General features: G+C 42.1%; 5 protein-coding genes across 5 annotated transcripts; 3 read left to right on the forward strand and 2 right to left on the reverse strand.

The window, feature by feature from the left end:
* Nucleotides 1-4,308: 4,308 nt before the first annotated feature.
* LOC113955261 (histone H1.03) lies at nucleotides 4,309-6,045 on the forward strand. The gene is made up of 2 exons (XM_027660547.1): nucleotides 4,309-5,597; nucleotides 5,738-6,045. Exon 1 carries the CDS (start codon nucleotides 4,325-4,327, stop codon nucleotides 5,003-5,005), a length of 681 nt encoding a protein of 226 aa, XP_027516348.1. The 5' UTR covers nucleotides 4,309-4,324; the 3' UTR covers nucleotides 5,006-5,597; nucleotides 5,738-6,045.
* An 8,475-nt stretch (nucleotides 6,046-14,520) lies between these two features.
* On the forward strand, nucleotides 14,521-14,944 carry LOC113958179 (histone H4). The gene has a single exon (XM_027666290.1). It carries the CDS (start codon nucleotides 14,565-14,567, stop codon nucleotides 14,874-14,876), a length of 312 nt encoding a protein of 103 aa, XP_027522091.1. The 5' UTR covers nucleotides 14,521-14,564; the 3' UTR covers nucleotides 14,877-14,944.
* Nucleotides 14,945-16,425: 1,481 nt separating this feature from the next.
* LOC113958108 (histone H3) lies at nucleotides 16,426-16,979 on the forward strand. Its single transcript, XM_027666195.1, has one exon. It carries the CDS (start codon nucleotides 16,447-16,449, stop codon nucleotides 16,855-16,857), a length of 411 nt encoding a protein of 136 aa, XP_027521996.1. The 5' UTR covers nucleotides 16,426-16,446; the 3' UTR covers nucleotides 16,858-16,979.
* A 4,146-nt stretch (nucleotides 16,980-21,125) lies between these two features.
* On the reverse strand, nucleotides 21,126-21,653 carry LOC113958116 (histone H3). Its single transcript, XM_027666210.1, has one exon. It carries the CDS (start codon nucleotides 21,631-21,633, stop codon nucleotides 21,223-21,225), a length of 411 nt encoding a protein of 136 aa, XP_027522011.1. The 5' UTR covers nucleotides 21,634-21,653; the 3' UTR covers nucleotides 21,126-21,222.
* Nucleotides 21,654-22,509: 856 nt separating this feature from the next.
* LOC113958198 (histone H4) lies at nucleotides 22,510-22,902 on the reverse strand. The gene has a single exon (XM_027666304.1). It carries the CDS (start codon nucleotides 22,884-22,886, stop codon nucleotides 22,575-22,577), a length of 312 nt encoding a protein of 103 aa, XP_027522105.1. The 5' UTR covers nucleotides 22,887-22,902; the 3' UTR covers nucleotides 22,510-22,574.
* Between the last annotated feature and the right edge of the window lie 4,821 nt (nucleotides 22,903-27,723).

Consider the following 27,723-nt stretch of genomic DNA (forward strand, 5'->3'; position numbering starts at 1 on the left):
AACTGTTAACAATTTATAGAACCACTAGCTAACTATAGCAAATATGGTATTAATTATTGGTTAAAAATTCTGAAAGCATATCTTATAATTTTTCTTAATTGTTTTACCTGTTTGTTTAGGTTATCTTCATTTAGATTTTTTGCAATTTTCTTCTCAGCTTCTTTCCTTCATAAATTATCACCATGGAGACCATTGTCTGTGCATTTATCTGGTTGCTTTCTTCAATGTAGTTTGTTTGATGGGTTGTTTTGGTCTCTGCTTGTTGGTGTTTTGGGGGTTTGGGAGGGCTTTTGTTGTTGTTGTTGTTTTCAGAAAATCTGCACAAAAATAATTTTATATGCAGATGAAGTTCTGATTTGTATGTTATGAACACTAAGTTGACCTCTTTATGTTTCATCAGTTAGGATTACTGTTGAACATGCGAAATGTGAGCATGGCAGCTGCAAACTGCATTTCAAATTCCCCCCATCTGCAGCAAACAGTGGAAATCAGTATGAAGTGGCTGCCCTGGGCTTTGTTCCTGTGTATGCCTCTAAACCCTCAGAGCTTGGGCTGTTACATAGTAACAGGAATTCTGCTAACTGCTATCAATGGAGTTTGGGAACTTTATGAACTGATTTTGCCATATAGAAGAAAAGTAAAAGGAATTTTGCAAGCATTCTTGACTTTCCTCACTACACTGTACCAGAATGTTATCTGCTTGTGCCATATCTGGAGTTTCTAAAGGGCAATAACTGCTTGTGGACAAGAAGGCCTCATTCCCATCCTACCCTTACAATTCAGGAAGGAGCTCTAATATGGTTGTTACAAGACCACTGTAGGTCACATCCTTCTTCCATCAGCTTTGGGAATCTGTGACCCGGAAAATGATTCTTTCTCACACATACTTATTAGTAGATCTATATTGTTGACTAAGCATAAAACGACCCTTCTTATCATTCTCATCCCTTTGCCAGCTCCAATAGCAGCTTTTAGGTCTCATGCTGTGTCAGAAACTGCTATTACTTCACCCAAGAGAAAAAGAAAAATGAAAAGTTATAATCCATTTGAGCTTCTTCAAGCTGAGCAGCATGGTTTCTATCTTCCCAAGAGTGTTAGTGGACAAAGGCTGGAAGACAGAGAAATAGTTTTCATCTGTATTTAAATGGTGATCCTGTGATTTAAACACTGATCTATTTCCTGACAATGAGGCATATTTTTTGCATGAGAAAAAAAGAAATGAAATTGATATGTCTTTCAAATGTGGAATACAGACTTTCTGAGCATTTTGTAGTCCATAACCCACGATGAACCTTGCCCTATATGCAGAAATTGTCAGACAAATAAAATAAGCTTACCCTACAACCAAGCCAAGAGCCTCACCCTTGTGGAAACCACAGCTCCTGGTGAAGAAATTATCTGTTATTCATTTACACATGGGATATTGAAAATACTGAATCAACATTTATTATAGGGCATTTTGACTTTAATTAGTCATTCAGGAAAATAAATGTCAGTAGCCACAGAGGAAAGCAATGGGAGCCTATGACTCTTTTAAGCAGAAAGTATCAGTGATTCATGATTTACTGAACAGTAGGACACCTGTGCTTGGCATCAGCCTTGAAATTGTTTATTAAAACATGGGAAAACAATCATTTGGTACTACCTACCCCATTGCTCTTTGGAATAGGAGCAAGGGGAAATGTTTGGTTTTGGTAAACAATCTGCATAAATTTGAATTCATCCAGAGCAGGTGTGGGATTTTAATGCAGAACTGGAACCCACCACATTTTCCTGTCAACGGCTCCTTTTTTTTAAATTTTTTTTCTATTCACCTCTAAAAAAAACCTCTGGGTAGAATCTCTGCAAAAGCCTGTGCTAGTCCATAAACATGTTTATTTCCTGGAAGGAAAGTCACAACATTTTTAAAAAATATTTCAGTATTACTACTGACACTTACTGATTCAGAAAATGAAGGTAAGTGAATGGAGTGATGATACCCAAATACAACTTCTACCTGAAGAAACGGGAGAATGTCAAAGTCTGGAGAAGCCTTCCTGCTATACCTGTGTTAATTGCACCAAGTTGTTAATTTGAGCACTTGCTCTCTGTTTTGGGTTATATTTTATAGTGGCTGTAAAAATAAAATTTTAATCTACAGTGGCTGAGAAATTAAAACCTACTTACTGGATTAAAATACAAATATTTGGATGATTCTAGGATATTCTGTTTGAACATCCAAAAGTAAAATACATCTGAATAAAAAAGCCAGAGAGGTAAATTATCTCTGAGTTGCATCGACGCTCAAGTCTGCCCTTCCTGTGTTCTGGTTTTATGCCCATCTTTGGTTTTGTTCTGCATTGTAGAGGAGATCATAATGATTTTTTACCTATACGCGTCCACAGCCTGATACTACCAATCTGTCCTTTCTTGGTAGCAAATCTCTCACACATGGTGGGTAGGGATTCTCTCCAATGTTCAGTAATATATCTTACATGAAGGAATGATGGGCTTGAGACACCAGCACCAGATCACTAAACACTTCAGTTTCTAAGTAAGTCAACAAAATATTGTGACAATGAAAGCCAATAAAAAAGTTGATGTTCTGTTTATATTTCCAGGAATCTTGGAATCCGTTTCTGTCCGAAGGAATTAGGGAAAAATAAAAAGATCACTATGAGTCTTTCAAAGTTTGATAAGAATTACAGTACTCCTTGTACAAGTCCAGGAGAATTCATGGAAAGCTGCCATTAAATATGAATATCTTGACATAAACAAACTATTTATATATAGATATCAGTGGACTAGAGAATTACAAAATATTAGCCCCAGTGCCTCTGGGAGGCGTTGAACTCTCTATTCTTTGTACCTATGGGATTACTACTACTAGTTTAGAAAAAAAATATTTTCCTCATTGTCAGCATTCTGATACAGCAATCAGTAATGTCACTGAGGACCTTAATCCTCCCCCATTTTACGTAATAAACATCAGATTAAAGGGGCATTAAACACAATTTCCCATTTCCGTGTTTAATAAATAAACAATCATAGTCCTGCAGTACACTTTGCAGTTTTGTCATGATCATTATCACAGCCACATAATCTAAAACGTATTTACCTTCGTTTTATAGGTTTTATAGATTACTGAAAGAGACCTCACTAAGCTGTATTTTTTTTCAACATTTACCTTCAAACAGAGGTTTAAAAAAAACCCTGGTATTCCAAATTACTGGTACTTGATCTGACTGTAGCCCTTTAGATTTTTCAGTTAAACACGGGTAATTAGAAAAGAATATGACAGTTCACAAAGGCTCACGTTACAGTGCTTTTTTATTTTCACAGTCCCAGATAGTGGGAACTCTATTACCTACATTTAATTCGCCCTTTTACGTTTACTTTTCGCCCTGAATATATTTGTTTACACGTTTTTAGGAGCTGATGGTAGCCCGGATATCTAGTGTATGAAACACGATACTACTGCAGGCAGACTGTTAAATGGTATTTAAAAGAAAGCAACATGGCCTTGCAAACGAAGCAAAAAAGTGATATACTGCATTTGCAACCATCGTGACTCCTGAATTTAACAAACGAATGCGGCTTCGTTAAGATTCCATTGAAAGTGCAATGACAGAAACACCAGTCTTCAGAGGGGGGCACGTCGGAGCTTTGTTCCAATGAAATACCGAAGCAAAAGGAAAATAACATCGACTTTCACACATGCAGCTAAAGCACAAACGCCTCCCCACAGGGCATTAGCTAACACACCGGGATTGCTGAAGGGACACTGAGAGGGATGATTTCGGAGGGAAGCAACTCAGCCGAGGGAGTCAGCCCTGCACCCGTGCCTGGGACCATGGGGCGAAACTGTGTTACTTCCTCGGCTTTAATATCAATTTACTGTGAGACCAACCGTCCAAACCACCTTGTTTTTGACCTGCTCTGTAGGGAACCTTCTAAAGAACAAGATTTCGTGCCAGTTGTGCCCATTTAGCCCATGGTATAATTTTAATTTAAAATAAAAACAGAAGGTTTCTCTCTGCCGAGGTCTCTGCGGCTTCACGCTGCTAAGTTTCAGCGGTCGCGTTTCCCTCATTTCTGCTCTTTCCAATGGGAAACTCCATCAGCTCGTAGGACAGACTCCCTCCTCTCCTCTCGGGCAGAAACGGGGTGCATCGGCAGCAAATTTCGTGAGGAAAAAGTCCTTTTTGGACCGGGAGAAAACACAACGGGTGCGGCGGCGGGCGGTGGAGCAGCGCGCGGCGCACCAATCAGCGCGCGCGGCGCTGCTATAAAAGGGGCAGCGGCGCCGCTGCCTCCATTGTTCGCCCGGATCCCGCAAGGAAGGATGGCCGAGACTGCTCCCGTCGCTGCGCCCGATGTCGCCGCCGCCGCCCCGGCTCCGGCTAAGGCTCCCGCCTCCAAGAAGCCGAAGAAAGCGGCGGGCGGCTCCAAAGCCCGCAAGCCCGCGGGGCCCAGCGTCACCGAGCTCATCACCAAGGCCGTGTCCGCCTCCAAGGAGCGCAAGGGGCTCTCCCTCGCCGCGCTCAAGAAGGCGCTGGCTGCCGGCGGCTACGATGTGGAGAAAAGTAACAGCCGTATCAAGCTGGGAATCAAGAGCCTTGTTAGCAAGGGCATTCTGGTGCAGACCAAGGGCACCGGTGCCTCCGGTTCTTTCCGCCTTAGCAAGAAGCCTGGAGAAGTGAAGGAAAAGGCTCCTAAGAAGAAAACAACCGCAGCCAAGCCCAAGAAGCCGGCGACTAAGAAACCTGCCAGCGCCGCCAAGAAGCCTAAGAAGGCAGTGCCAGCAAAGAAGAGCCCCAAGAAAGCCAAGAAGCCGGCGGCCAGCGCGGCCAAGAAAGCAGCCAAGAGCCCCAAAAAGGCGACAAAGGCTGCCAAGCCTAAAAAAGCGGCGGCGGTAGCCAAGAGTCCTGCTAAGGCAAAACCGGTGAAGCCAAAGGCAGCAAAGCCGAAGGCAGCCAAGCCAAAAGCAGCGAAAGTAAAGAAGGCAGCGCCCAAGAAAAAATAAATGGTTTGGAAAAAATCCTGTCTGCCTTGCAGATAAACCCAACGGCTCTTTTAAGAGCCACCCAAATTTTCACAAAAGGAGCTGAAACTTTTCTTTTTTACATCTCTGGGGGTGTGGGTGTGTGTGTGTGCACGCGCGCGTACAAGTTTAACCTTTTTTTCTCTGTTGCTCTCGCTTACTTTTAGGTGGACTCGGTAATAAATTTCCACACTCTTGTTTTTCACAGGTGCTGGGCAACACCGCAGTACAGCTCATTTCAAGAAAATCCGCTAGCGTTGGTGCAAATACCATCCCGTTATCCGCAAGGAATAGGTGCGAGCCCGGAGCCTCCGTCGGTAGTTGAACAGCGCTCAGGGCGTCCCGGCTCTTGGGAACAGGGCTGGCAGTGTAGTTTCTCCCATCAGCCTGGAGACGGGAGAGCCGCGTTCGGAAGCACCTCCCTCCGCCCCCGGAGACGGACAGATTTCGAAAAGCCCGCGCTGCGTAAAGATTGGCCGCCGCTCTTGGGCTTTTCTACTGCCCAGCAGTTTTCAGGTTAAAAAGGCGTTTCACCTTTTATAAGTTCACTCGGAAGAGGCTTAAGAACTTCCTGGTGCGTCTCTTCCCTTCCTCCCCACCTCCCGCTCCCCCTGGCTTTTCCACTTCCAGTCTAGTTTTCCTCCCTTGGAAACTGTAGGGCGAAGGGGGTCCGGGATGCGCGGAGGTTTCGGGCTACCTTGATGCTGCCCGCAGGTCCTCCAGTTCGGTGTTGAAACTCCTGCGCCGTGGCGCTGCCGGGCTCGGCTCTTAGCTGGGTGTTCGTTTCGTCAGTGGAGGCGCTCGGAGACGGCGTTGGGCGCGGTAGGAACCCGCCGGGGTCGGAGCCTCCCTCGTGTCTCCCCCTAACCCTGAAACGGCCTCGTTTCCCCGATTAATCTGTTTTCCTAAATATGGGTTCTTTCAGCTGGCGTGCAAGCCATATACAGAGTCGAAATATTTGATTTTATATCATATCAATGCAGAGATGGGTTCTAGGTGGTATATCCACAAGGCTAGTACACTTCCAGTATGCCAGGTTTTAATTTTTATGGAATTCGAACAATAAAAAGCTGGTATTTTCTGTATACATAACAACCTACAGATGTAGTCACTGGTTTTTTTGTTCTCTTGTCTCTGTTTAAAGATACAGTGCACATGCTCTATGAGGAAGGGGCTTATGTGAGTAGGCTTATAGTCTAGGGGTGGGTACTTACCATGTTAATGAGCTCAGAGTTCAAGCAAAGTTGTTCTTTGGGTTTGTAGTTTCATTTGTAGTTTTCTCCAGCTCTTGCTTCTCAGGACATGGCTCTTGGTTCCTGCAGGTTTAGTTATTCCCTCATTTTCCATAAGTGCTTTTATTAGTGCTGTACTAAACTTAGATGAATTTGCCACCTTCTCATGGTACTTTATTCAATAACTCAGCCATACTCTCCCTCCCTTGCTTTTACTGCACTCGAGTGATACCCTTCTCTCCTCTTAGCTCTGTCTGTGTGCAGGGGTGGGAAGCAGTCAGGGAGCAGTGAGGGGGGAGAGGCTGTTTTCTTGCTTTAGTCACAGTGCTGGTACTACTGCTTCCCCAAGGAAGATTTCAGGAAATTCAGGAAATTACCTACTTAGCTCTCAGCACAGATGGTTGATCTCATGTCCATAGCTATTAACCTCATATATCTCAAGGGATCACCTGGAAACAGGGTCCCTGCAGTTTGGAGGAGAAATGGTGGGATTTGATTTCACTGGTATTCGTGTTTTCGCGGACTGACAGCATCCTAAATCTCTGTACTAAAAGGGGAAGAAATACGAAACAGAGCATCTGTTTTGAAGTCCTGTTCCTGGAACACTGTTCTTACTCTTCATTGCCTCTTAGGGTGAATTCGACATTTTGATCCTTGCTTGAGTTTGTGATCTCTTCCTTTACATAACATACACACTGGCATACACACCCCACTTTTCCTGAAATTATCTTGCCATATCCCTTCACCCCGACAGCCTGAATTCCTGAGCTCACTTGCCTAGGCCCCTGTTTGGGGTGAAGATGTCCTTACCAGACTTTCATAGTTAGCATTAGTGGAGGATGTCAGGAATTGCACATGCTAATTCTCAAAGGGTTTCACCCGGCTGGGTGCACTGACCCAAAGAGAGTGGGTCAACTGCAATTTTCCAGCCTGCTACCACTGTTTCTGGGAGGGAAACTAGAGGGGAGGCGTTTTGACTGGGCATGGTCAAACTGCATGTATATTGTTGTAGTAAACGAGGTATGTTTAATTTATTCTTAAAGCTGAGCTTGAAAAGGCAAAACCCATTTATAGTCACATGGGCAAAACCATATCACACACATCCCTTCTAATTGAATTGAACTCAGCAGGACAGCACTGGAATAAATACTTTGGCCTCTGGATAAGTCTAGGTGATGACAGAAGTTCAGTCTTAACCAGTTGCAACTTACCCTCGTTGCTCACTTTGGGGAGGGATCAGGCTGGTCCTTTTCTGACAGGTAAGAGGGAAAACTCAAACTGTTATAACTGTAGTTACACAGTTATTTTGTATTTATACAATTATCTTGGAGCAGTTACACACTTCAGATATTGCAGTAGAAGGGATTTAGAAAATTAGTGCATTACTGAACACAAGTGGTGGTGGAGAGCCCTGGCCTATGTACAGTAATACCTTTACAAGCAAAGAGTATATAGCTGTGGCTTCAGCTGAATAGACTTTATCGCTCTTATCTGGAGATAGCTGCTAAATTATGGAAGACATTGTTCCACACTACAGAAAGGAAGTGTGTATGTATGCAGGAACACTGAACATACTGGCTGTTTAGGCTCCAGTGTCCAGTACAGGAACAAAATTAACATCCAACCAGAAAATCCTGTTAAACTTGTAAAGCTGGTTTGGGCAGCATAGCATAAATACCTGTTGGATTTTTTTCTTCCTACTGAAAAAAGGGAGGGTAGTGACTAAGCGTAAGAGTGGCCTGAGAAAAATCATACTGCAGGGATAAGTGTAATGTCATTTTTATGCCAGTTGCACTGCTGGCATATAAATATGTAACCCTGATTCATCATTGCTCATTCTTAACTCCTCAGCATTGTGAATGCCATTCATCTTATCTATGGGATAGGTGTGCAAAACTCCAGACTGATCCTCCCTTTAGAAATAGCCTGTGTTAAATTACCAAGTAACTGCCATGATGTCCAATTAGTGTGTGCCCCTCAGGACCACACATAACCTTCAGCAGGTTTCTCTCCAGCTCTCAAGCAGACTCCTATTCTGATCATAAGAGAAGTTGATATCCTTAGAAAAAATTTTGCTGTCATGCCTCAAATTTCTAATTAACTTGCTGAACTGGGGTTCAAATAGGTGATTTATGATTGCAGTGAAGAGGGAACACATCTCACTGTTCTCTGATGTCTTTTCTGGACATCTGGGCACTAATTTGTTTTGTCAAACATGTTAAGATGCCCTATGATACTGGGGAAAGAAAGGAAAGAGATGAGCTCTGTTCAGTATCTTCTAAGATGTGCTATATGGTAAGATGGACAGCTTGAAAAGAACTTGAGAGGTGTTCATAACGAAAAATCAAACCTCAAAACAACTAAGGTGGCCTAATGTTTGATTTTGTTATCTTATAATACTGATGAACTGGTCACGTTCCCTATTACAAGGAACATCTTCCTTGCTCATCGTGCCTTTATCTCCGTACTTATCCTAGGTGGATGTCTTTTCTATGAACCAATAAGCAGAAACTTCTCCAGACATTTCCTACCACATTCAGTAATTGCATTAATATCCCAAAATAAGATGCCATCAAGACTTCTGTATTATTTGACAGAACATCTCTATTTATTGAACTACTTATGTCCACTATGTCATGTGCCCAGACTGTTCCACATTTGCAAAGTACTCAGACTAAGAGATATTCTGAGATGAATAGCAGATTTGTTAAATTTCTGCAATGCCCTCAGTGCATGAACATTTACTTATACTAGAGACTCTAAAGAATACCACTGTTTGGAAAGCAGGTGATAGGGAAAACAGAGCTTTAGGATCTCAGGCAGAAAACATGTTTTGTTTTGTGAATAGTTCTCACCTGGGAATGGGATGGCAACCAGGCTGATTAGGAATTCTGTGCAAAAATTTGACACAGAGAACTGAGCTACTGATGGTGAAAGAGGAGGTGGTTTAATAGGAGGAAAAAAACCAGGCCAGAATGACAGTGGGCAGTCATACTTTGACAGAAAACAAAAAGATCTGCTTTGTGATTTTAAATGCTAAGATGCCCCAAAATGAGGAGGAAGGTCAAAAAAGAAGAGTTCAGCATTGCAAATTATTACAATTACATTTCTCTTTCATAGGGTCAGCTATTTATTTCACAGATGTACTTACTGAGTAAATGTGCATATCAAAAGTTTATGGTGTTCTATCACTGGAATGGAGAAAGAAAATAATGTCAAATGGATCAGTGAGTTAGAAAAAGGTCTAGAAATAGCAGAACAGACTGTTAGCAGCCTGCCAAGAGTTCAGTTTAAGTTAGTCATTCACAGAATAATAAATTTACTTGTTACCGGTGAGCAGGTCTATGATGGGGTTACAGAATTTTTCATCAGCATTAGTCACCACAAAGCCCAATTGTCTATCAGATTGCCACAAAACCAGGTAATTTTCATATATGTGTTTCTTTACATCCTTGTTCTCTGTTAGTGAGTTATGTTACTCCCGTGCTTCTTGTGTATCTGTATCTTTTATGGTCATTGTTGTCATGTGAGAGTAAGAGTTTATTCAGCATGGCCTCAGCATGTCTTTGAAAAATTATTAAAAAGTCTCTCTTAGAGGCTCACTTCTTAAAAACACCAAAGCTGAAGTTTTATTTCAAGTGAAAGTACTCCAATAGTTTCCAAAAAACCTTCTGCATTTGATTGAGAAAATTGGAAGCTGGTCTTGCATAAAAGGCTGAGCAACGTTAGTTTGTGCACAAAGATGTTTCAAATTTGTGCTGGAAACAGTGTTGATAAGAAAGGCTTGTTTTCAATATTGCTGAGCAATGCTTACTCAGCATCAAAGCCTTTTCTTCTTTTCGCACCACCCCACCAGTGAGGGGGCTGGGGGTGCGCAAGAGGTTGGGAGGGGACACAGCCAGGACAGCTGACCCCAACTGACCAGAGGGTTATTCCAGACCATATGGTGTCATGCTCAGGCAGATAAAGTGGGGAGAAACAAAAGGAAAGGGGGCGTTCAGGGTGATGGCCTTTATCTTCCCAAGTCACCATTACATGTCATGGAACCCTGCTGGCCTGGAGAACACCTGCCTGACAATGGGAAGTGAGGAATTAATTCCTTGTTTTGCTTTGCTTGTGTGCATGGCTTTTGCTTTACCAATTAAACTGTCCTTATCTCCAATCACAAGTTTTTACATTTTTCTCATCTCTCTAGAGGTGAGTGAGTGAGCAGCTGCATGGTGCTTAATTGCTGGCTGGGGTTAACCCATGACGGATGAATAAAGCAGAGAAAAAGTCTTTCATAGTATCCTGGGCTGAATAAATTGTGAAATGTATGTTGTGTGCATCTCAAAACTAAGTTTACAGGTTCTCAAAAAGAAGGAGCAGAGTGGAGAGACAGCTATAGTGTATGGACAGAACCTGGGGACAACCAGTTTGGAGTTTGGAAAATTAAGAGTACAATATGAATGGCATTAATACCAGACTTGTTCTCTGCTGCTTGCATGTTGGTACAGATTTGGGCCAGCTTCAGTTCAGGTTCAGAACCACTTTTCAACCAGACAGCTTTGACTTAGCAAGGTTACACAACATAGTTTTTCTTCCACAAATTTCTTTTTTACTGTCTAGATCACAATGCACCCAATCTACTGCTGGGCACTGGGAGTTACCAACCACTTTTTTTTCTGTGGGAATTTGAAATCCCTCTTCACCAGAACAGGTTGTCAAAGCACAATAGTTATCAGTGTGACTCCTCCTAAGATTCCCATTCACTCTCTCTACACAATTTTGAACAATTCTTCCTAGATCTGGAGTTGTGTTTTATTCTGATTTTCACTTTGCAGATTGGTTTTTGTGATCTCTTGCATTTCTATTCCTATGTGAGTTTTGTTCATCATTCCTACAGGCCTTCTGCTGGGACATCAGTGAAACCTCAGTGAGTGGAGAGTTTCCCATTAAATGAGTTCAGGATTGGGCTGCCAGGAGTTGGGAAAAATTTGAAATGTTGAAAAATAATAATAGGATTATTGTTTACATCAGTCACTGAAAACTTGGTCTAGGAAAAGAAGTCCCTACCCACAGCACAAGGGTGTGGGATGTTGACCAAGGACCAAGGCAAGGGCTGTATCTTACTGTCTATGGCCTAGGCTGTGTACTTTCTGTGTCATCTTTGTGCATGGAGGTATGTATCACTGCCATCAAGTGAGAATGATTTGATTGAAGGAGGAGTTCTTGTGGAGACAGGATGGTCCTGCTTTAGCTCTGAGAAACAACGCAGAATAGAACAAAGTCATATTATCTGAACTTTGAGGGACACATGGCCAAAAAACTAATTTTTGCCTGATAAGGAGTCATTTAACTATTAAAACTCATACTACTACATATGCTAATAAACTCAATGAAGTATGTGTTACCACATATATGGTTATATTATTTAACTCTCCACCTAGATCACACCACACGTAAGAGGAGAGTGGGATAAGAATGTGCTGTATATAAGAAAGGTAGAAATTTCACCTACTTAGGAGGAAGAAGCTAAAAAAAACTTGGAGGCCATCAGCAGGTTACTCTCCTCTCTCTCCTCCTAAGTGGGGAGGCCTTCTTGCTAAGCTTCTGCACACAATTGTTTTTATTATTATTATTATTATTATTATTATTATCCAGGTTAACCCAATATTACTGCTCTTGTTGGAGCTCTATCACAGCTTGTGCATTTAGCAATAGCTATTTCAAATTGGTATTTCTGTTGCTTCAACAAACTGCACTATTTTTGAATCTGTGATTACACAAGTTCTTACTGAATGCAACCAGATCTGTAGTGTTGGATTGTAAACTGCACTATTTCTGAATCTGTGCTCATGAAAGTTCTTATTGAACACTACTAGGCTTACAGTGCTGAATTTATGGTAATCAGAAATTAAGCCCAGATAGAATGCAAGGGTGTTAATTTTCTGCCAAATTTTTAATGCAACACAGAGGTTAATCTATATGATCTTGAATGTCCCTTACAGTGCAAATAATTCTATGGATCTCAAGTTCCAGTTTAATTCATTGAACTGATCTCGCAGACCAGATGATATTTGATGTATACTTTAGAATCAGCTGGAAGGGAAGAAGAGAGGGAACTCAGCTCCAAACTTGCTTCACTTTTTTAGTTCTATTTCTGTCATGAGTTTAAAGAAATGCTATGGAGAAGCATGTATCTATTATTTTTTTAAAAAATCCTTTTCCAGATTGTTCTGATATTTTGCAAAGGAGAGAGACAGCAAGAGACAGAGAATGTTATATGTAGTCACAGATTCTTGGGCAGAAGAAGCTCATTATGGGGGAGGGTTATACTATGAGGCTCTAACTTAATTTCATTCCCTTTAAAAAAAAAAGGCAGAAACAAAAATTCAGCTTTGCAGAGTGGACAGCTTATGAAAAATGCATAGGTATGTGATTTGGCGAAGCCCAGAATTTTCTAATAACCTCATGGCAGGCATCTGCAAGTAGTAATAACTCCCAGGAGAGGCCCATGATACAGAATCCCTGAAGTCTGATTGAGCAGATTGAACAACTGGATTTTCATGGCAGAGTGGGTTCAAGCAGCTCTGCAGCAGCCAGTGCTAAACTACTCTGTTCGTAACATCCCGTGGATTTGTTTGTGTACACAGAGAGTGAAAAAGCCAGCTGGAAATGTTACACCAAGTGTATCCTTACCAGTGCAGGGTATACCTACCTTACCGTCAAAATCTCCTGGGAATGACAGAGGAAGTGACTATGGAGTGCCCAGTTTCTCATGGTAGCCTGGTCTTCTGCAGCAGTCCAGTCATGGTCCCTGAAATTCCCCCCGTGAAAGGAGCGAACTGACCTTAGGAGAGAGAACACCATGAACTTGGCTTTGGCATCCCCACTGTACTCTGGAAATAAAGTACCTCCATTGCCCAGTCTAGAATGCTATCATGTTCCTTGTGGAACAGGGCCTTTGTTTCTGTTTTGAAACTTTAGGATGTCTCCTTTGGAGTCTAGGTATTTGTCTTGCCCCATTTGGGTTTCTTTTGGGCCTGTGCTGAAGAAACTGTGCATGAATGACATGGCAGACCACATTGTTTTCATTTGTCAGTGAGGAGCCACTGGAACACTAATTTCTCTGCTAACAGATGCAACATCTGTACCTGTGATCTGTGTGAAGATAGAGGTTGATTATTGTTTAATCTTATGTTCTATCTTTATGAAAGTGTATGTTACATAAAGCTCCCCAGGCTTGTAGGAAAAAAAACCACACAAACAAACAAAAAATGTCCGTGACAGGGCAGCAAACACTCAATATTGGAAATTTTTTTACCCTTTCCAAAAATTTTCAGGTCGAAAACAATCTACTGAATGATTTTTGATAAATACTTGTTTTTAACAGAAAAGTCTCAGAATATTTTCCTCTGCTAAAGAAAGCAAATCCAGAGCTGAATACCTAACCCACAAGTACTAGACCACCCTTATTTTATGTATTTAATTTTTCAATGTCTCTAAAAGTAGCCACATTCTTGTCTTTGCCACCACAGCAGTGGAAAATCCTGTAAAAATACTAGTTTAAAAAATCGTTTTATCTTTTAGAAATGAAACTGAAACATGTAAACTCTTGATTAGCTTACCTTTACTGCTAAACTCACCTTCAGACAACTTTCAGAGAATGGGAAATGAAGATGAGAAAAAAAATTGAGGAGGGGTAGAATTTCTCTGAAACATGATTGGACAGACTTTGCTGCAAGATTATCCGTTAAAAAACGTGTGCAGTAACTATATAAACAGTAAAGCCACACAGGACAATCTATGTAAACTGGTGACATTGAAAGACATAGGACATACGAATCTTTGAAAATAGTTATAGTGAAAAAATCAAAACGTAATTTAAGTGAATCAATAACTGTAATAATTTTCTATGAGTGAGCTTTTTCTTCTGAATGATCACAACACATCAATTATTTTTAAAAATATATATAAACTATTATACACAGACACGATGACTTTGCTGTAAAAAAAAAACAAAAACAAAAAATCGAAACCAAAACCAAACAAACAACCAAAAAAATTTAAAACAAACAAACAAAAATCGAACGCACCGAAAAGTGGCAGAAACATCCAACCGCTTGCGCTGCGAGGGAGGAAGGGAAATTCGCAAAAATTCCGCACATTTGTGCTCGCGGGTCCTGCGATAGAGAGGAAGTGGCGGGAGCGAGACCCAAGCTCCGCCCCTGCGCTCTGCAGTCCTCAACCAGGTCGGACCGACAGCAATATACAGGCGCCGGAGCCGATTCCCCCCACAGAGCGGCTGCAGCGGAGCGAGGGGCAGCATGTCCGGCAGAGGCAAAGGCGGGAAGGGGCTCGGCAAGGGCGGCGCCAAGCGCCACCGCAAGGTGCTGCGCGACAACATCCAGGGCATCACCAAGCCGGCCATCCGCCGCCTGGCTCGGCGCGGCGGCGTCAAGCGCATCTCGGGGCTCATCTACGAGGAGACGCGCGGCGTGCTGAAGGTCTTCCTGGAGAACGTCATCCGCGACGCCGTCACCTACACCGAGCACGCCAAGAGGAAGACGGTGACGGCCATGGACGTGGTCTACGCCCTCAAGCGCCAGGGACGCACCCTCTACGGCTTCGGCGGTTAAAACCAACCTTTTGCTCCCGGATCCCCTCGCGAAACGAACCCAAAGGCTCTTTTAAGAGCCACCCACTTTTTCTCTTTAAAAGAGCTGTGTCAACTTGTTAACTTGTTAAATTAAAAACGGTAATTGAATCTCCAAGTGCATAGTAACCATGTTACTAAGATTGTTAATACTAACGATGGAATACCACTGACATGCATTGTGATTAACCACCTGCTGTGTGTAATGTGTAACTGCTGCTAACTGGGAAGTGCTCATTGCTGTGTAAGATGCACTTTTCCTTGTGTGTTCCAAATTCTCTTAAAAACATACCCCAATAAAAATCACTCCCAATAAAAATCACTTCGAGTGATATTTAGTCAAAACTGACAGCCTACTTTTTTTTTCAGTGTTCCCCAACTTAAACAACTATCTGAAGTACAATTTAGTGGTTTGTACTTCAAAATTTTTGTTCAAGTACATACTTGTAAACCAGTTACTTAGGGAAAAATAAGAAACTTGCTCTGAGATAAACTTTTTTTATATTTCTAATTTTTATAAACTTCCTTTCCATGTCAAATGGTTTATTTCTAAAAGAAATCTCAGAGTAAATCTAATATTATTTTGTAGAGATCGTATTTTTTATTGCTTTGGAGGGAAGGGAAGGGCTGGGAGGGGACAGGACAATAAAACCAAATCATGACCCTAGAAACACATTTAAAAAAAAAAAAAGTCAATAGAAGACGTGTGCGAGCACTGTGCATAGGAAGAACACTCCAGCCCGGGACTCTCTTCTAAAGTATTTTTGTTGTACTTCATCACTGAAGGGAAAAGAACAGGATTTCAACTTTACCTAAAACCTTTGGAGATCATTTGCCACCTGCAAAAATGATGATAAATACTCGCGGTCACAACCTGATTTTGTCACAAACTTAATGAGCAGAGACAAACTAAATAATAGAGTGATAACATATTGCTTAAGCTTTTAATTTCACTGGAAATAAAAAAAAAGTTAATTGCCTAAGTAGTCTCAAAGTTACGATTTTACCTGGTGATATGTAAGGCCTCTCATTTGGAATTTCCTAGTGAAAATAAAACTAGAGGAAAAAAATAGAAAAACTAGGGAAAAATAGGTGGAAAACATTAAATTATGATCTCGATTGTTACAGCTTGTTACATACTTGGTACAACTTGTTATAGCTACGAACTTGCATTATTAGATTCTTTGAGCGCCTGTATTTAGAGGTAACAGCCGGTTTTTCCTTTGAGACTTTCGGGATAACGTGCCCGTTAACATAAGAAAGACCTCTCTACGGCACTGAAGTAAGTTTTTCCTTTTTTTGTTATCACCCCAGGAGACTCGGCAGAGTCGAAGCAGAGGGGATTCGAGCGCAGTGTCTGAAATACCCGCCCCGCCCCAGGCCACGGGCCGGCATCAGGGTCCGAGGGGCGGCGGCCTGGATTGACACGGCAGCCAATGAGAGCGCGTTCCTGTGGTCCAATCAGAGACGAGGCGGCTCTATAAATAAAGGCGTTGCAGCGACTGTTGCAGTGAGGGGCTGTTGTTGTTCGGAAGGTTTGTGAGCAGGGAGCGATGGCGCGCACGAAGCAGACGGCGCGTAAGTCGACGGGCGGGAAGGCGCCCCGCAAGCAGCTGGCCACCAAGGCGGCCCGCAAGAGCGCGCCGGCCACGGGCGGCGTCAAGAAGCCGCACCGCTACCGGCCCGGCACGGTGGCGCTGCGCGAGATCCGCCGCTACCAGAAGTCGACGGAGCTGCTGATCCGCAAGCTGCCCTTCCAGCGCCTGGTGCGCGAGATCGCGCAGGACTTCAAGACCGACCTGCGCTTCCAGAGCTCGGCCGTCATGGCGCTGCAGGAGGCCAGCGAGGCTTACCTGGTGGGGCTCTTCGAGGACACCAACCTGTGCGCCATCCACGCCAAGCGCGTCACCATCATGCCCAAGGACATCCAGCTCGCCCGCCGCATCCGCGGAGAGCGCGCCTGAGTCTCCTGCCGCAGCCCTTCCCCGGCAAGGCACAGAGGCAGCTCACACAGACCCAAAGGCTCTTTTAAGAGCCACTACACAAGTCAATAAAAAGGGCTGTAATGCTGTTGGTTTTCAAACGATCAGGGTTTTAACATTTATTTTCAGGCTGGAAGCTCTTGTTCTGAGGTCCCAGCAGCTCTTATTTCTGTCCCATCTTATTTTACTGCTTCCTGCATATAAGGAATTGTCCTTAATAAACCCCACAAGGCTTAATATTTCCCGGTTTGCAATTCACCCGCAGTACTTCGCAAATTCTAAAGGGGAGTAACAGGTGCTCTATGAACGCTGGGTGGGGGAAGGAGACAAATCGAAGGGTTGAAATGAGAGATCGATATATTACTTAAGAAAGGGTTGAGCAGACAGCCTGAGGCAGGATGGAGGGGTCTACATCCCTGTGACAATGCTGGACTTAACACAGCTTTGAGGGAGAAGGGAGGTGGAAGGGTGGTGGGTGTGGGGAGGGGATAGGGTCAGACCTGTGTCCAGGGAGGGCCCCCTGTGCTCAGGAAATCTGCACCTTAAAGTCTGCGGCTGGCTGGGTTAAAGCAAGAGCAGAAACTTCCTGTGGCTCATTGGAACTGTGTTACCATTGAACCTGGCTAAAACAGATTGTCTTAAAGGGGGCTTCCACCTTGTTCAAACCACTGTTAATGCCAGAAGCAAGAATATCCACCTCAATGAACCAAATGAGGGTCTCAAAATGAGGGACTACCACGCTGATGACACAGGGCACCTGAGGCTTCTTTCTGCAGCACAGAAAAGTACCTGAAAAGGTCAAGAAACTGATCAAAAAGTACTGTAGAGGGGAATAATTTATTGTGTTTGTCCAGATTTTTTGCCATATAATAATAAAAACAGTCAGAAGAAGGTTATGTAGTTTCTGAGCATTTTTTTGGGAGGAGAGTGTTTTTAATGAGTTTTATAGAAATCTTGGAGCAGAAACTTATGTATTCTTGCAATAACAGATATAAATGTATTTGTCTTTGAACTTGCACTTCTCCAAGCAGTGATCACAGTATCTGACATGCTGAGTTGTCAGTTTTCTGCAGCCAGTTCTTTAGCATTCTTCATGAGTATCTGGAAAGATAGATGTATATGCATGCAGTTTTCAAATTTCCAAGAACCCACCTTTGCTCGAATTGTTACTTAGACAAGATTGGTCTAACAAGAGTCTGAGAATTAAATTAGGAAGTAAAAATTTGGCCTCGGATTCATAACACAGATTCATACGTAGTTGATGTTTCTCCTCTTATTTTGGGAAACATCTTCCTGTCTTCTCCCCATTTGCAAACACATCTGGTACCTGGGGTGCAACAACCCTGAGTGCTGAAGGCTGCTATTAGAAGCCAGAGCTGTCACTTGTTTTCATTAGAGGCTTCTGGGCATTATTTGCCTGCTTAGAGATGCTGCACTATAGACACAGTCTGTCAGAGGTGGCACTCGGGTAGATGAGAAAAGAAAGTGTAAAGACTCACTGAGTCTAACAAACAGACAAGATTAAGGTTTGTTCAGGGGTTCAGTCTTCTTTTTTTTTTTCCCTGCTTCTTTTTTCCTTCCTCCCACATAAATCCCCCTGAATGAATTTGTTGGTCGACATGGCCTTATTTTGGAATCAAGCTGCAATGAAAGCAGAGCTGCAGTGTTACCAAGTGCTGAATGGAATGGCTGTGCAGTCTGTATTGAACAGTATGTTTACTTTTTTTTATCATATATTTCACCTCTGTTTCAAGATACATTTCATCTCTATTCCTTAGCATGTAAATTAAAACTTTTTCTGAGTTTGAAGTGAATGGAAATAAAAGAAGACTAACTGATAAGAAAGAAAATATTTGCAGGTTTTGGAATTTAAGTTGTATAGTATAGCATGACAAACATTTCTCCTTGTTTGATTAGGCAGCATGATGTAAGAAGAGAATTTTAACTTACAGTCTGGGGAATGAAGGAAACCTTTCAACCGGCCATAAAAGTTCCATATGCTCTTAAAAGTCAGACAAATGCAGAAACAAAAGCATAATCTCAGTCCTTATTCCTTCTACTTCAGTTTTCTTAGAGCATATTTAATGCTAACTAGAAAAAATAAATAAAGAAACTGTCTGATTTCTAATAAGTATCACTTTGTTAATACTGTAAAATCTTTCCCAGTCCCTTTTAGCAATTTAACTAGATAGCACTGATACAAGACCTGATAGCACAGACAAGATATTAACTAATTTTCAGTCATGATGAAGAATTTCTTCATTTGCTTTTGGGAGTAGATTCCACAGTCTAGTATCAGTGAAGATACAGAGCCTGCATGTGCACTACAAGCAGGCACCAGTGACCCCAGCCTAATTGCATCAGGTCTGAGGTTTTAGCCATTTTAACCTTTGCTAACCTCGCAGTAGGGCCTAGTTACAAAGGTAAGTTATTTCAGCTAATAATACATTGCCAGTGTGAAACAACAATTCGTATCAGCATGGAGCCTATTGAAGTCCTAGAGCGTAGGCTGACAAGTAGTTAATTTTAAAATTATAATAATATAATTTATTTTAAACTAAACCTATAGACACAGTCACTGTGCTATACTTGCATGAGCACTGCTGCTTTCAGAGGCCTAAAATTGTCACCTTACAATGCAAGTGGTGATGTAAAAAGGGATGAATGGAACAGAACAGTTTCAGCTATAAGAGACTTACAATGGTCATCTACTCCAACTGAGAAGTAGTTCCTACCATTCAAAATATCATATATTGTTGGAACTGCAAAAAAAAAAAAAGCCAGGTGCTGCTGAGGCAGAGAGGTTTGGGAAAGAGACAGGTGGAAGGATTTGAGAAGTAAAATTTTTGAGGGAAAAAAGAGCATATAAAGGTGTGTATACAGGTATAGAATATGTACATATATGTACGTGTATATACTTTGATACCTACATCACTCTGTTATAAATATTTCTTACATATACCATGTTTACATCCTTTTCGGTGTTTCAGAAACACACCATATGAAACTTTTTACAGACTCCCCCAGATGCCATACTCAAGTACGTGACGTTTAATTTCAGACCAATTTGGCTGGTTACATTTACAGAAGTGTATTGGATAGGCCAGAGTCCATTAGCAAGGGAAAAGGAAAAGATGTTGGGACAACAAAGCAGCAAAATCCGTAGGAATCTGGATGGTTTATTTGTGAATTAATAGAAAACTTACCTCACTAAAACAATAAAACAGCAAGAGTCTACAAGCCTTGAACAACTAAAACTGAACTAAAGGCCAAGTGTAATTTCTTGACTACAAAACTTTATTGAATCAACAAAATTCTCTTAAGTGTTGACCTTCTGATTCCCTGATTTTTTTTCTTCTACTGACACAGTTTTCTTCTTATCAAACATAAAACCCTTGTCTTCAATTACCAAAATCGTATAAACCTCTTTGCTGCAGCTCTTCTGCGTTAGTTACAAAGGTGCAAAAGCTTGACAGCCTCTTCCTTTCCCTTGGTTGATTTGGCACCATGCAAAAGCCACAAAAACTTTTCCTGAACCAGTGCTCTCAAGGTATTTCAAAACCAGAATGACTTCTCAAAAATCAACACCAGATTCTCTTTTTGCCTTTTCCAAACTGTCCTTAGTCCTTTTCTCCAGCCTTTTCTCAAAGTCACAACAGAAAAAAAATTAGGAATATAAGTGACAATAATTTATTGTTTTTTATTCCTTTCATCAAGCTTATAATCTTAGCACTGTTTTATTCATGTGATAGAGGCAGGGCTGACATATCCAGCTAAAATTTCTTTGGTACATCATAGTCAAAAAACCAATAAGTGTATAATGGTTAATAAAAAGCTGATTGAAACTCGAAGTTTGTCTTCCAATACTAACTCAGGTTATGCCTTCCATAATGCTTAAAAGTAAAAGGCTGCTCTACTCAACAAAAATTATGGCAAACATAGTACTTTACAGGAAGCAGTATGTCAGGAGTGGAAAGGGTGCAGGGAAAAATGGGTGTAACTTGTCTGTAGCAGTGTTGCTTTTTCTTATTTGCTTTATCACTACATCACTGTTTTTGTGCAGCTTACTTATTCTCTATAGTTAAATGGGCATTTCCAGGCACCTTAAACTGCACTGAACACTGTTCAAAACAATACAGCAGTTTAAGGTGACTACTTAGGAAGGTTTACAAAGCTGTTATCATTAGAATTGCAATAACCAATAAGAACTTCAGAACCCCTAACTTGTAACTAAGTATGAAAAAGCCATGTTTCAACTCTCTTGTGCAATGTAGTGGCTCTTAAAAGAGCCTTTAGGGTGCGGGAATAATGGTCAGGATCATCTAGACGGAACCTGTGGCCGCAGACTCAGGCGCGCTCTCCGCGGATGCGGCGGGCGAGCTGGATGTCCTTGGGCATGATGGTGACGCGCTTGGCGTGGATGGCGCACAGGTTGGTGTCCTCGAAGAGCCCCACCAGGTAAGCCTCGCTGGCCTCCTGCAGCGCCATGACGGCCGAGCTCTGGAAGCGCAGGTCGGTCTTGAAGTCCTGCGCGATCTCGCGCACCAGGCGCTGGAAGGGCAGCTTGCGGATCAGCAGCTCCGTCGACTTCTGGTAGCGGCGGATCTCGCGCAGCGCCACCGTGCCGGGCCGGTAGCGGTGCGGCTTCTTGACGCCGCCCGTGGCCGGCGCGCTCTTGCGGGCCGCCTTGGTGGCCAGCTGCTTGCGGGGCGCCTTCCCGCCCGTCGACTTACGCGCCGTCTGCTTCGTGCGCGCCATCGCTCCGGGAGACGAGGCACCGCTGACACCGCAGCGAGAAAGTAAAACGGCTTGGCTCCCGCGGGCGGCTTTTATAGAACATTCCTCACCCTGATTGGCTGCCAAGAATCCTCCGCTCTTATTGGATACTGTCAAATTCGAAAAGCCCGCCTGAAAAGCGCGCGCGCGCCCTCACCAACCGGCCGCCCGCGCGCGGCCCCTCCCCCCCCCCCCCCCCCCCCCCCCCCGCCGCTTCTGCTTTCAGTGTGGTCTGTTTCTTATAACGACTTTTACAGCCTACCACGAAAATAAAACCTTTAGGAGAAAGTGTTCAAAAAGGAAATAACTGGAAATTATGCTCTGTTAAACGCTTAATTAAAAGAATAAACTTTCCTAAACTTCAGTGCACCGAACGCGCAAAGAATAATGGACGAAAGAAAAATGGACACGCCACTTTTAGAGGACAAATAGGATCACTCCAGTATTATTTTTTTAAGAGGCTTAAGGAGCGACCAGCCGTGATACGTCCCACAAAGTACAATAGACATTAACATAACTGAAGAGTAAACATATCTACTTCTACCATTTAATTTAAAAAACCAGATGACATGCCTCTAAAACAGGTCACCTCGGATCAGGAGTTCAAGTTTAGAGTGCTTTGCTACTCGTTTTGCTTTTACAGAGACCTGAAAAAAAAAGGTCCTAAACCTACATTAAAAGAACGACTATGACCCCTCCCCTCTTTAGGCAAGATGGGTCAATAAAATGGTATTCATATTTAGTTAAAAAATGATTAACAAAGCAATAACCGACAAAAACTAAGAAAAATTTATAGATAAAGTTTAAAACCATTTTTTTACCAGCTTTGAAAGCAACTCAGCTCTTTTTCAGTTTAAGTGGGTGGCTCTTAAAAGAGCCTTTGGGTTCGTTTCGCGAGGTGATCCGGGAGCAAAAGGTTGGTTTTAGCCGCCGAAGCCGTAGAGGGTGCGTCCCTGGCGCTTGAGGGCGTAGACCACGTCCATGGCCGTCACCGTCTTCCTCTTGGCGTGCTCGGTGTAGGTGACGGCGTCGCGGATGACGTTCTCCAGGAAGACCTTCAGCACGCCGCGCGTCTCCTCGTAGATGAGCCCCGAGATGCGCTTGACGCCGCCGCGCCGAGCCAGGCGGCGGATGGCCGGCTTGGTGATGCCCTGGATGTTGTCGCGCAGCACCTTGCGGTGGCGCTTGGCGCCGCCCTTGCCGAGCCCCTTCCCGCCCTTGCCTCTACCAGACATGCTGCCCCTCGCTCAGTTGCAGCTGCTGTGCGGCGAGATTCGGCCCCAGCGCCTGTTTATTGCTGTCGGTCCGACCTGGTTGAGGACTGCAGAGCGCAGGGGCGGGGTTCCCACCACCTTTTCCTGTCTCCGTGACCGATGACGACACATCGTTTGCTGCAACCTGTTAGAGAGCTGCAAAGTCTACAATATAAACAAACCACCACACCTCTCCCCCCCCAAAAAAATTCAGGCGAGATACACGTACGTACAATTGAGAAGCTTTTTTCTCTCTCCTTAGACTTGTATAAACCATTTTTATATGTGTATGTATTTTATTTTATTGCACGAGCTGAGGTTGGTTTGAATTGCTTTAAATTATCGTTATTTTCGTGCCTTTGAACATTGATACTTTCGGTTTATTTGTGTTCAAAGTGCTGTAACATTTTCTACAGAATTTTTAATGATTTCGGATCTCTTACCAGTTTTAGGAAATTTTCCACAATATCTAATATATTGGTTTCTTTATTTCCATTTCTACCTCCCATTTCTCAAATCTTCAATTTTTACGTAAGTACCTTTGTGTCTTTAAGCACATATTAACCAGAAAGTGGAATAGAATCCTTTTTTATAACGCTAAACTTATATTACTTTATGACTTCTGCTAGTTTTGCACCTTTCCAGTTACTGCAGTGGGGTAGTTCTTTAGTTTTTTTTACCAAAGGTTCTTTACTACACCTGTAGACCTAACTTTCTGCTCCCTAATTAGTAAAAAAAAAAAAATATCCTGCTGTTGACAGAAGACCATGCATTTGGCTCTTTACCTGTTTTTCTTTTCTTTTTTTTTTTTTTTTTTTTTTAAGGGATCTAAGTCTATACTTTAAACAAAGGAGATTCTGAATTATTATTTATTAAAGCAAGGAGCAATCTTTGACTTAGGATGTTCAAAATGTCACATTGTAAGAACATCCTGAGCTGGAATAACTGCTAGACTAACATCTAAAGAATGTTTCCTTTTTTCTTCCCAGAAAAAAAAAAGTTTATTATTTATTTTCTTTTGTCATTTTATGTATGAAATGCAAATATAATTTCTGTGTACTTTTTCAAACTGTACCATTTTAGAACATACAATAAGTAGATTCTGTATTGTGAAACCAAACTGGGAAGAACAGCTTCCCTCAGTCTGTTTAATAATGATGGAATTACAATTTCATTCTATCATAAAACCAAAAAAGTGTTTTGCTCTCTAAGGCCATAATAAAAGCATAAAAGAGGAGCTCATTATCCTGACATTTCAAATATTGTTTCTAATATTGTCCCTAGGTGGTTGCGTGGTCAACATCAAATCTATGGCTTTTTGGGGTTGTTTTTTGGTTTGTTAATTGGGTGGGTGGGTTTTTTGAGACAAAGACAACAATTATGATTTAGATAAAAATTGTCTTCTCCCTATCTAATCTGTATCACTTCAGAAAAGGGGTATATTAAGAAACATGGGGATCTCTGCTTATCTCCTCTTTCAATATGAAACAACCTCCACTGCACTCTACTGTCATTCACCAGGCAGAACCATTCACAGCTTCTACCTACATTGTAGAAACTGCTTCCTCTTCCAGAGGTGCAGAAGAAAGCATCTGTATAATGTGAAGTCTCCTTAGACTTTGGATAGTCCTAAGATCTTCTTGGGAGGAGTGAACAGGTGAGCTGAGTATGATTATATGATCTATATGAGTATGAGTATGAAGTGAGTATGATTTTGGATCTTAAAAAATGTATTATGCTGGCTACAGTTCTTGTTTATACTGAACTGTCAGGTCACAAAACAATAGCGAAATTCAAACCTCTTCTGCTGTAACTAATCTAAACAAGAATTCCAGAAGAGGGGTTTGTTTGTTTGTTTGTTTGGGGTTTTGGTTTGTTGGTTAATTGGGTTTTTTTCTAATTCTGTCTTTTCTTCATTTAGTAGTGCCATACTAGCAGCAGAACACCAAATTTCAATATCCCTCCCTTTCTGCTTTCCAACCCATACTTACTAGTGGCAGTCCTCAATCCATAGCAGTTAAAATCAAATCCACGAGATGGAATCAAGACATACTTCTGCAAAATAGAGGTGAAAGCTAAGTCTCTAGTGTACTAAGAACACTGGCTGTGTATTCCCATGGGTTTTTTGCTCTCATCATTTGGTTTCCATCTGTAAGTTTTCAGATCCCTTGCTTGTACTCTGGTTTGGCATCCCCTAGATAATGAATGTGATGGTTTTTAATATGTGTCTAAACTCTGCCTCAAGATAGGGTACTTGTAGGGTATTGTGTCTGTATTCATAAACTCAGGACGGGCAAATAGAATATGCAGTTATTAATTTAATAGTGACTTTAAAAAAAATCATTCATTATACGTTACTAGAGCTTCAAGGTTTGAGTTTAGATCAACGTTACACAAAAAAATAAAGCCATACATTATAATTTAAGAATATATATGAATAAAATTCTGGAAACATATTCAAGTTTTCAGACTAGTAGTTTTGAATTTTGTATTGGAGTGTTTTCCATATTCCTTCTTTTCCACTCACTGGCAGTTGGTGCTTCATTCTCTCTTCAAAATATTCTCTGTCATTCTCAAAGAAGAATAGAATTGCAATCTGTCATTTATGACTGAGACAGGTTGTACAGATCCCTGCTTTGCACTGTTGCATGCTCCTGTGATCTGCCAAGCTGAACACATAGTAGATCTCATCTGGACCACCTGGAGGAAAGAAATAAATTCTTCCCTCGTACTAAAAACGTGGGCACTTTTGACAGACCAGCACACACCCACAGGAGAAGGGCAAAATGACAATGAGCTGGAGGAATAATGTTCTGTAAAGAAAAATAATGTATTGTAAAGAAAAACTGCATGTATCTTAACACCAGGGAGACTGAAGGGTTACCATGGTTTTTGACAAGACAGCTGCACCAGTGAATCATCAGGTTCCCTCAGACTGACATCTTTCTGAGCAAACCAGACTAAAATATGGGGTAGGGAGGGTGGGCCATGTATATGTGGCTCAGTCCAACACAAATTAAAAAAACTGGACAAAACGGAAAAGTTTGAAGGGAGTAATGGGCTTGAGATGGTTTCAATCAATATATTTCTTCACAGGGACTGAGGCCAAGCATTGATATCGAGCATATAGAGACTATAATGAGAATCACATTTCTACTGTGATTCAACCGTATATCGCAAATGCTTTATTACGCTTGTGATGCAATTTCAGTACACTGCTGTATCCCTCTGCTAATTCAAAATCCAATGTAATGTCAAGTATGCTCAATAAGAAAATTTGGGATTAAACATTAAACTCTCCTCATGTGTAATATCTGAAAGAACTTGGATTGAGAGTATTCAGCCTCTACAGCATGGAGATCTGATCAACTGGGACCTCTCTCTGCATCTGTGTAGGACTGTAAACTGCACAAGATCTGACTTCTTTGGCAGACTTTCAGCTTTTAAATATACACCTGAGGTCCTTGTTCTCTGTATCCTCGTGCCCATATACTCCACCTTCAGTTCAGCACATAAACTGTGCTACAAAGTGTTGTTAACCAAAATAGACCAGCCACATCAGTATGGTAAAAAATTTTTTAAGCACAGAAATCTTTCATTTTGAGACTGAGGTCTGAGTCAATATTTGCATGTGTAGATTTGCCATTTGGAAGGAATCTTCTGGCAGTAGCATAGTCGCAAAACCGTTTTATGCTGCTTAAGCAAAACTAGCAAACAGCGTCACAAATTTGCTTTAATGATTGGTACTTTTATAACTCATTTAATGTTTCCTCTTTCCCCTCTAATTGAGAAAGTGAGAGGTGGAGAGCCTCATTCTCACCTTTTTATTTAAGCACTTTTGTCAGTCAGTCAGAGACACAAGAGGTTGGGCTGCAGCCCTGGTTTGGACTGTTTTCAATCTCCTTCTTGCTGCCAAATTCAGAAACTACATAGGGAGTGATAAATCAAGAAAAGACCTCTGTTGTGGTCCAGGAGCTTAGGCTGCATCCTTTGAGGATGCAGTTTCCCATTCACAGAGAGTGGCTCACAGATCTTCCAAAAATTGTCTCACGGCCGTGTTGTCTGAGTGACTGTCATGGAGAAGGCTTGCGTGGGCCTCACCCCTACCAGTCCATGCACAAGCTGCAGTCTTACAGGATCACTGAATAGCTAATATAGCTGAAGAGGTCCATGAACAAAGGCTGGAGAAACTCCTAGATCAGTTTTAGAGTATTGAGAAGTTAATAAGATACCTAGTTCTTCATGTAAAGCTTTTCTTAGGACATAGAGAGAAGGGACAGCATCAATAACCTGTAAGTGGGGGCAAGGGCAGCCATGTTGGGCAAATCCTGGGCATGCCCAGGGCATTCCTGGGCTTCTCCCAAGAAGACACCAAAGGACCTCTCTAACAAGTGCACCGAGTGGTTTCCCTGAACCAGGGTGGCCTGTGGAACTCAGAGCTCTGTAGCACACCATGAGAGTCTGCTCCTGCATTCAGGTAGAGACACGGCAAACCAGACACTTGGTAACCACAACAGACACATGACTGCTTCTCTCAAATCCTTACTCTGCTTTCTAAACTGGCATTTGAAGCAGCACAGGTCTCATGACACACTGACCATTGATTAAGCTAGGAAAAAGTACCAAGAAAGCATTGTAAGCAACGTATTTTTTTGCACAGCTGAGACTGAGCAGCTCCACTCACACAGAGCTGCTCTGGGCAGTAAGTTTTGCAGCTGAACTCTGCCAACTCTTATAGAGTTCTAAATACTTAATAGCAGCTGAAGTACTGCCTTGTCCAAATGGTCTCTCTGGGGCATAGTTTTCCAAGTAGTGAATC

Source organism: Corapipo altera, unplaced genomic scaffold, assembly GCF_003945725.1.
Source record: "Corapipo altera isolate COAL_440 unplaced genomic scaffold, ASM394572v1 1, whole genome shotgun sequence".
NCBI lineage: Eukaryota > Metazoa > Chordata > Aves > Passeriformes > Pipridae > Corapipo > Corapipo altera.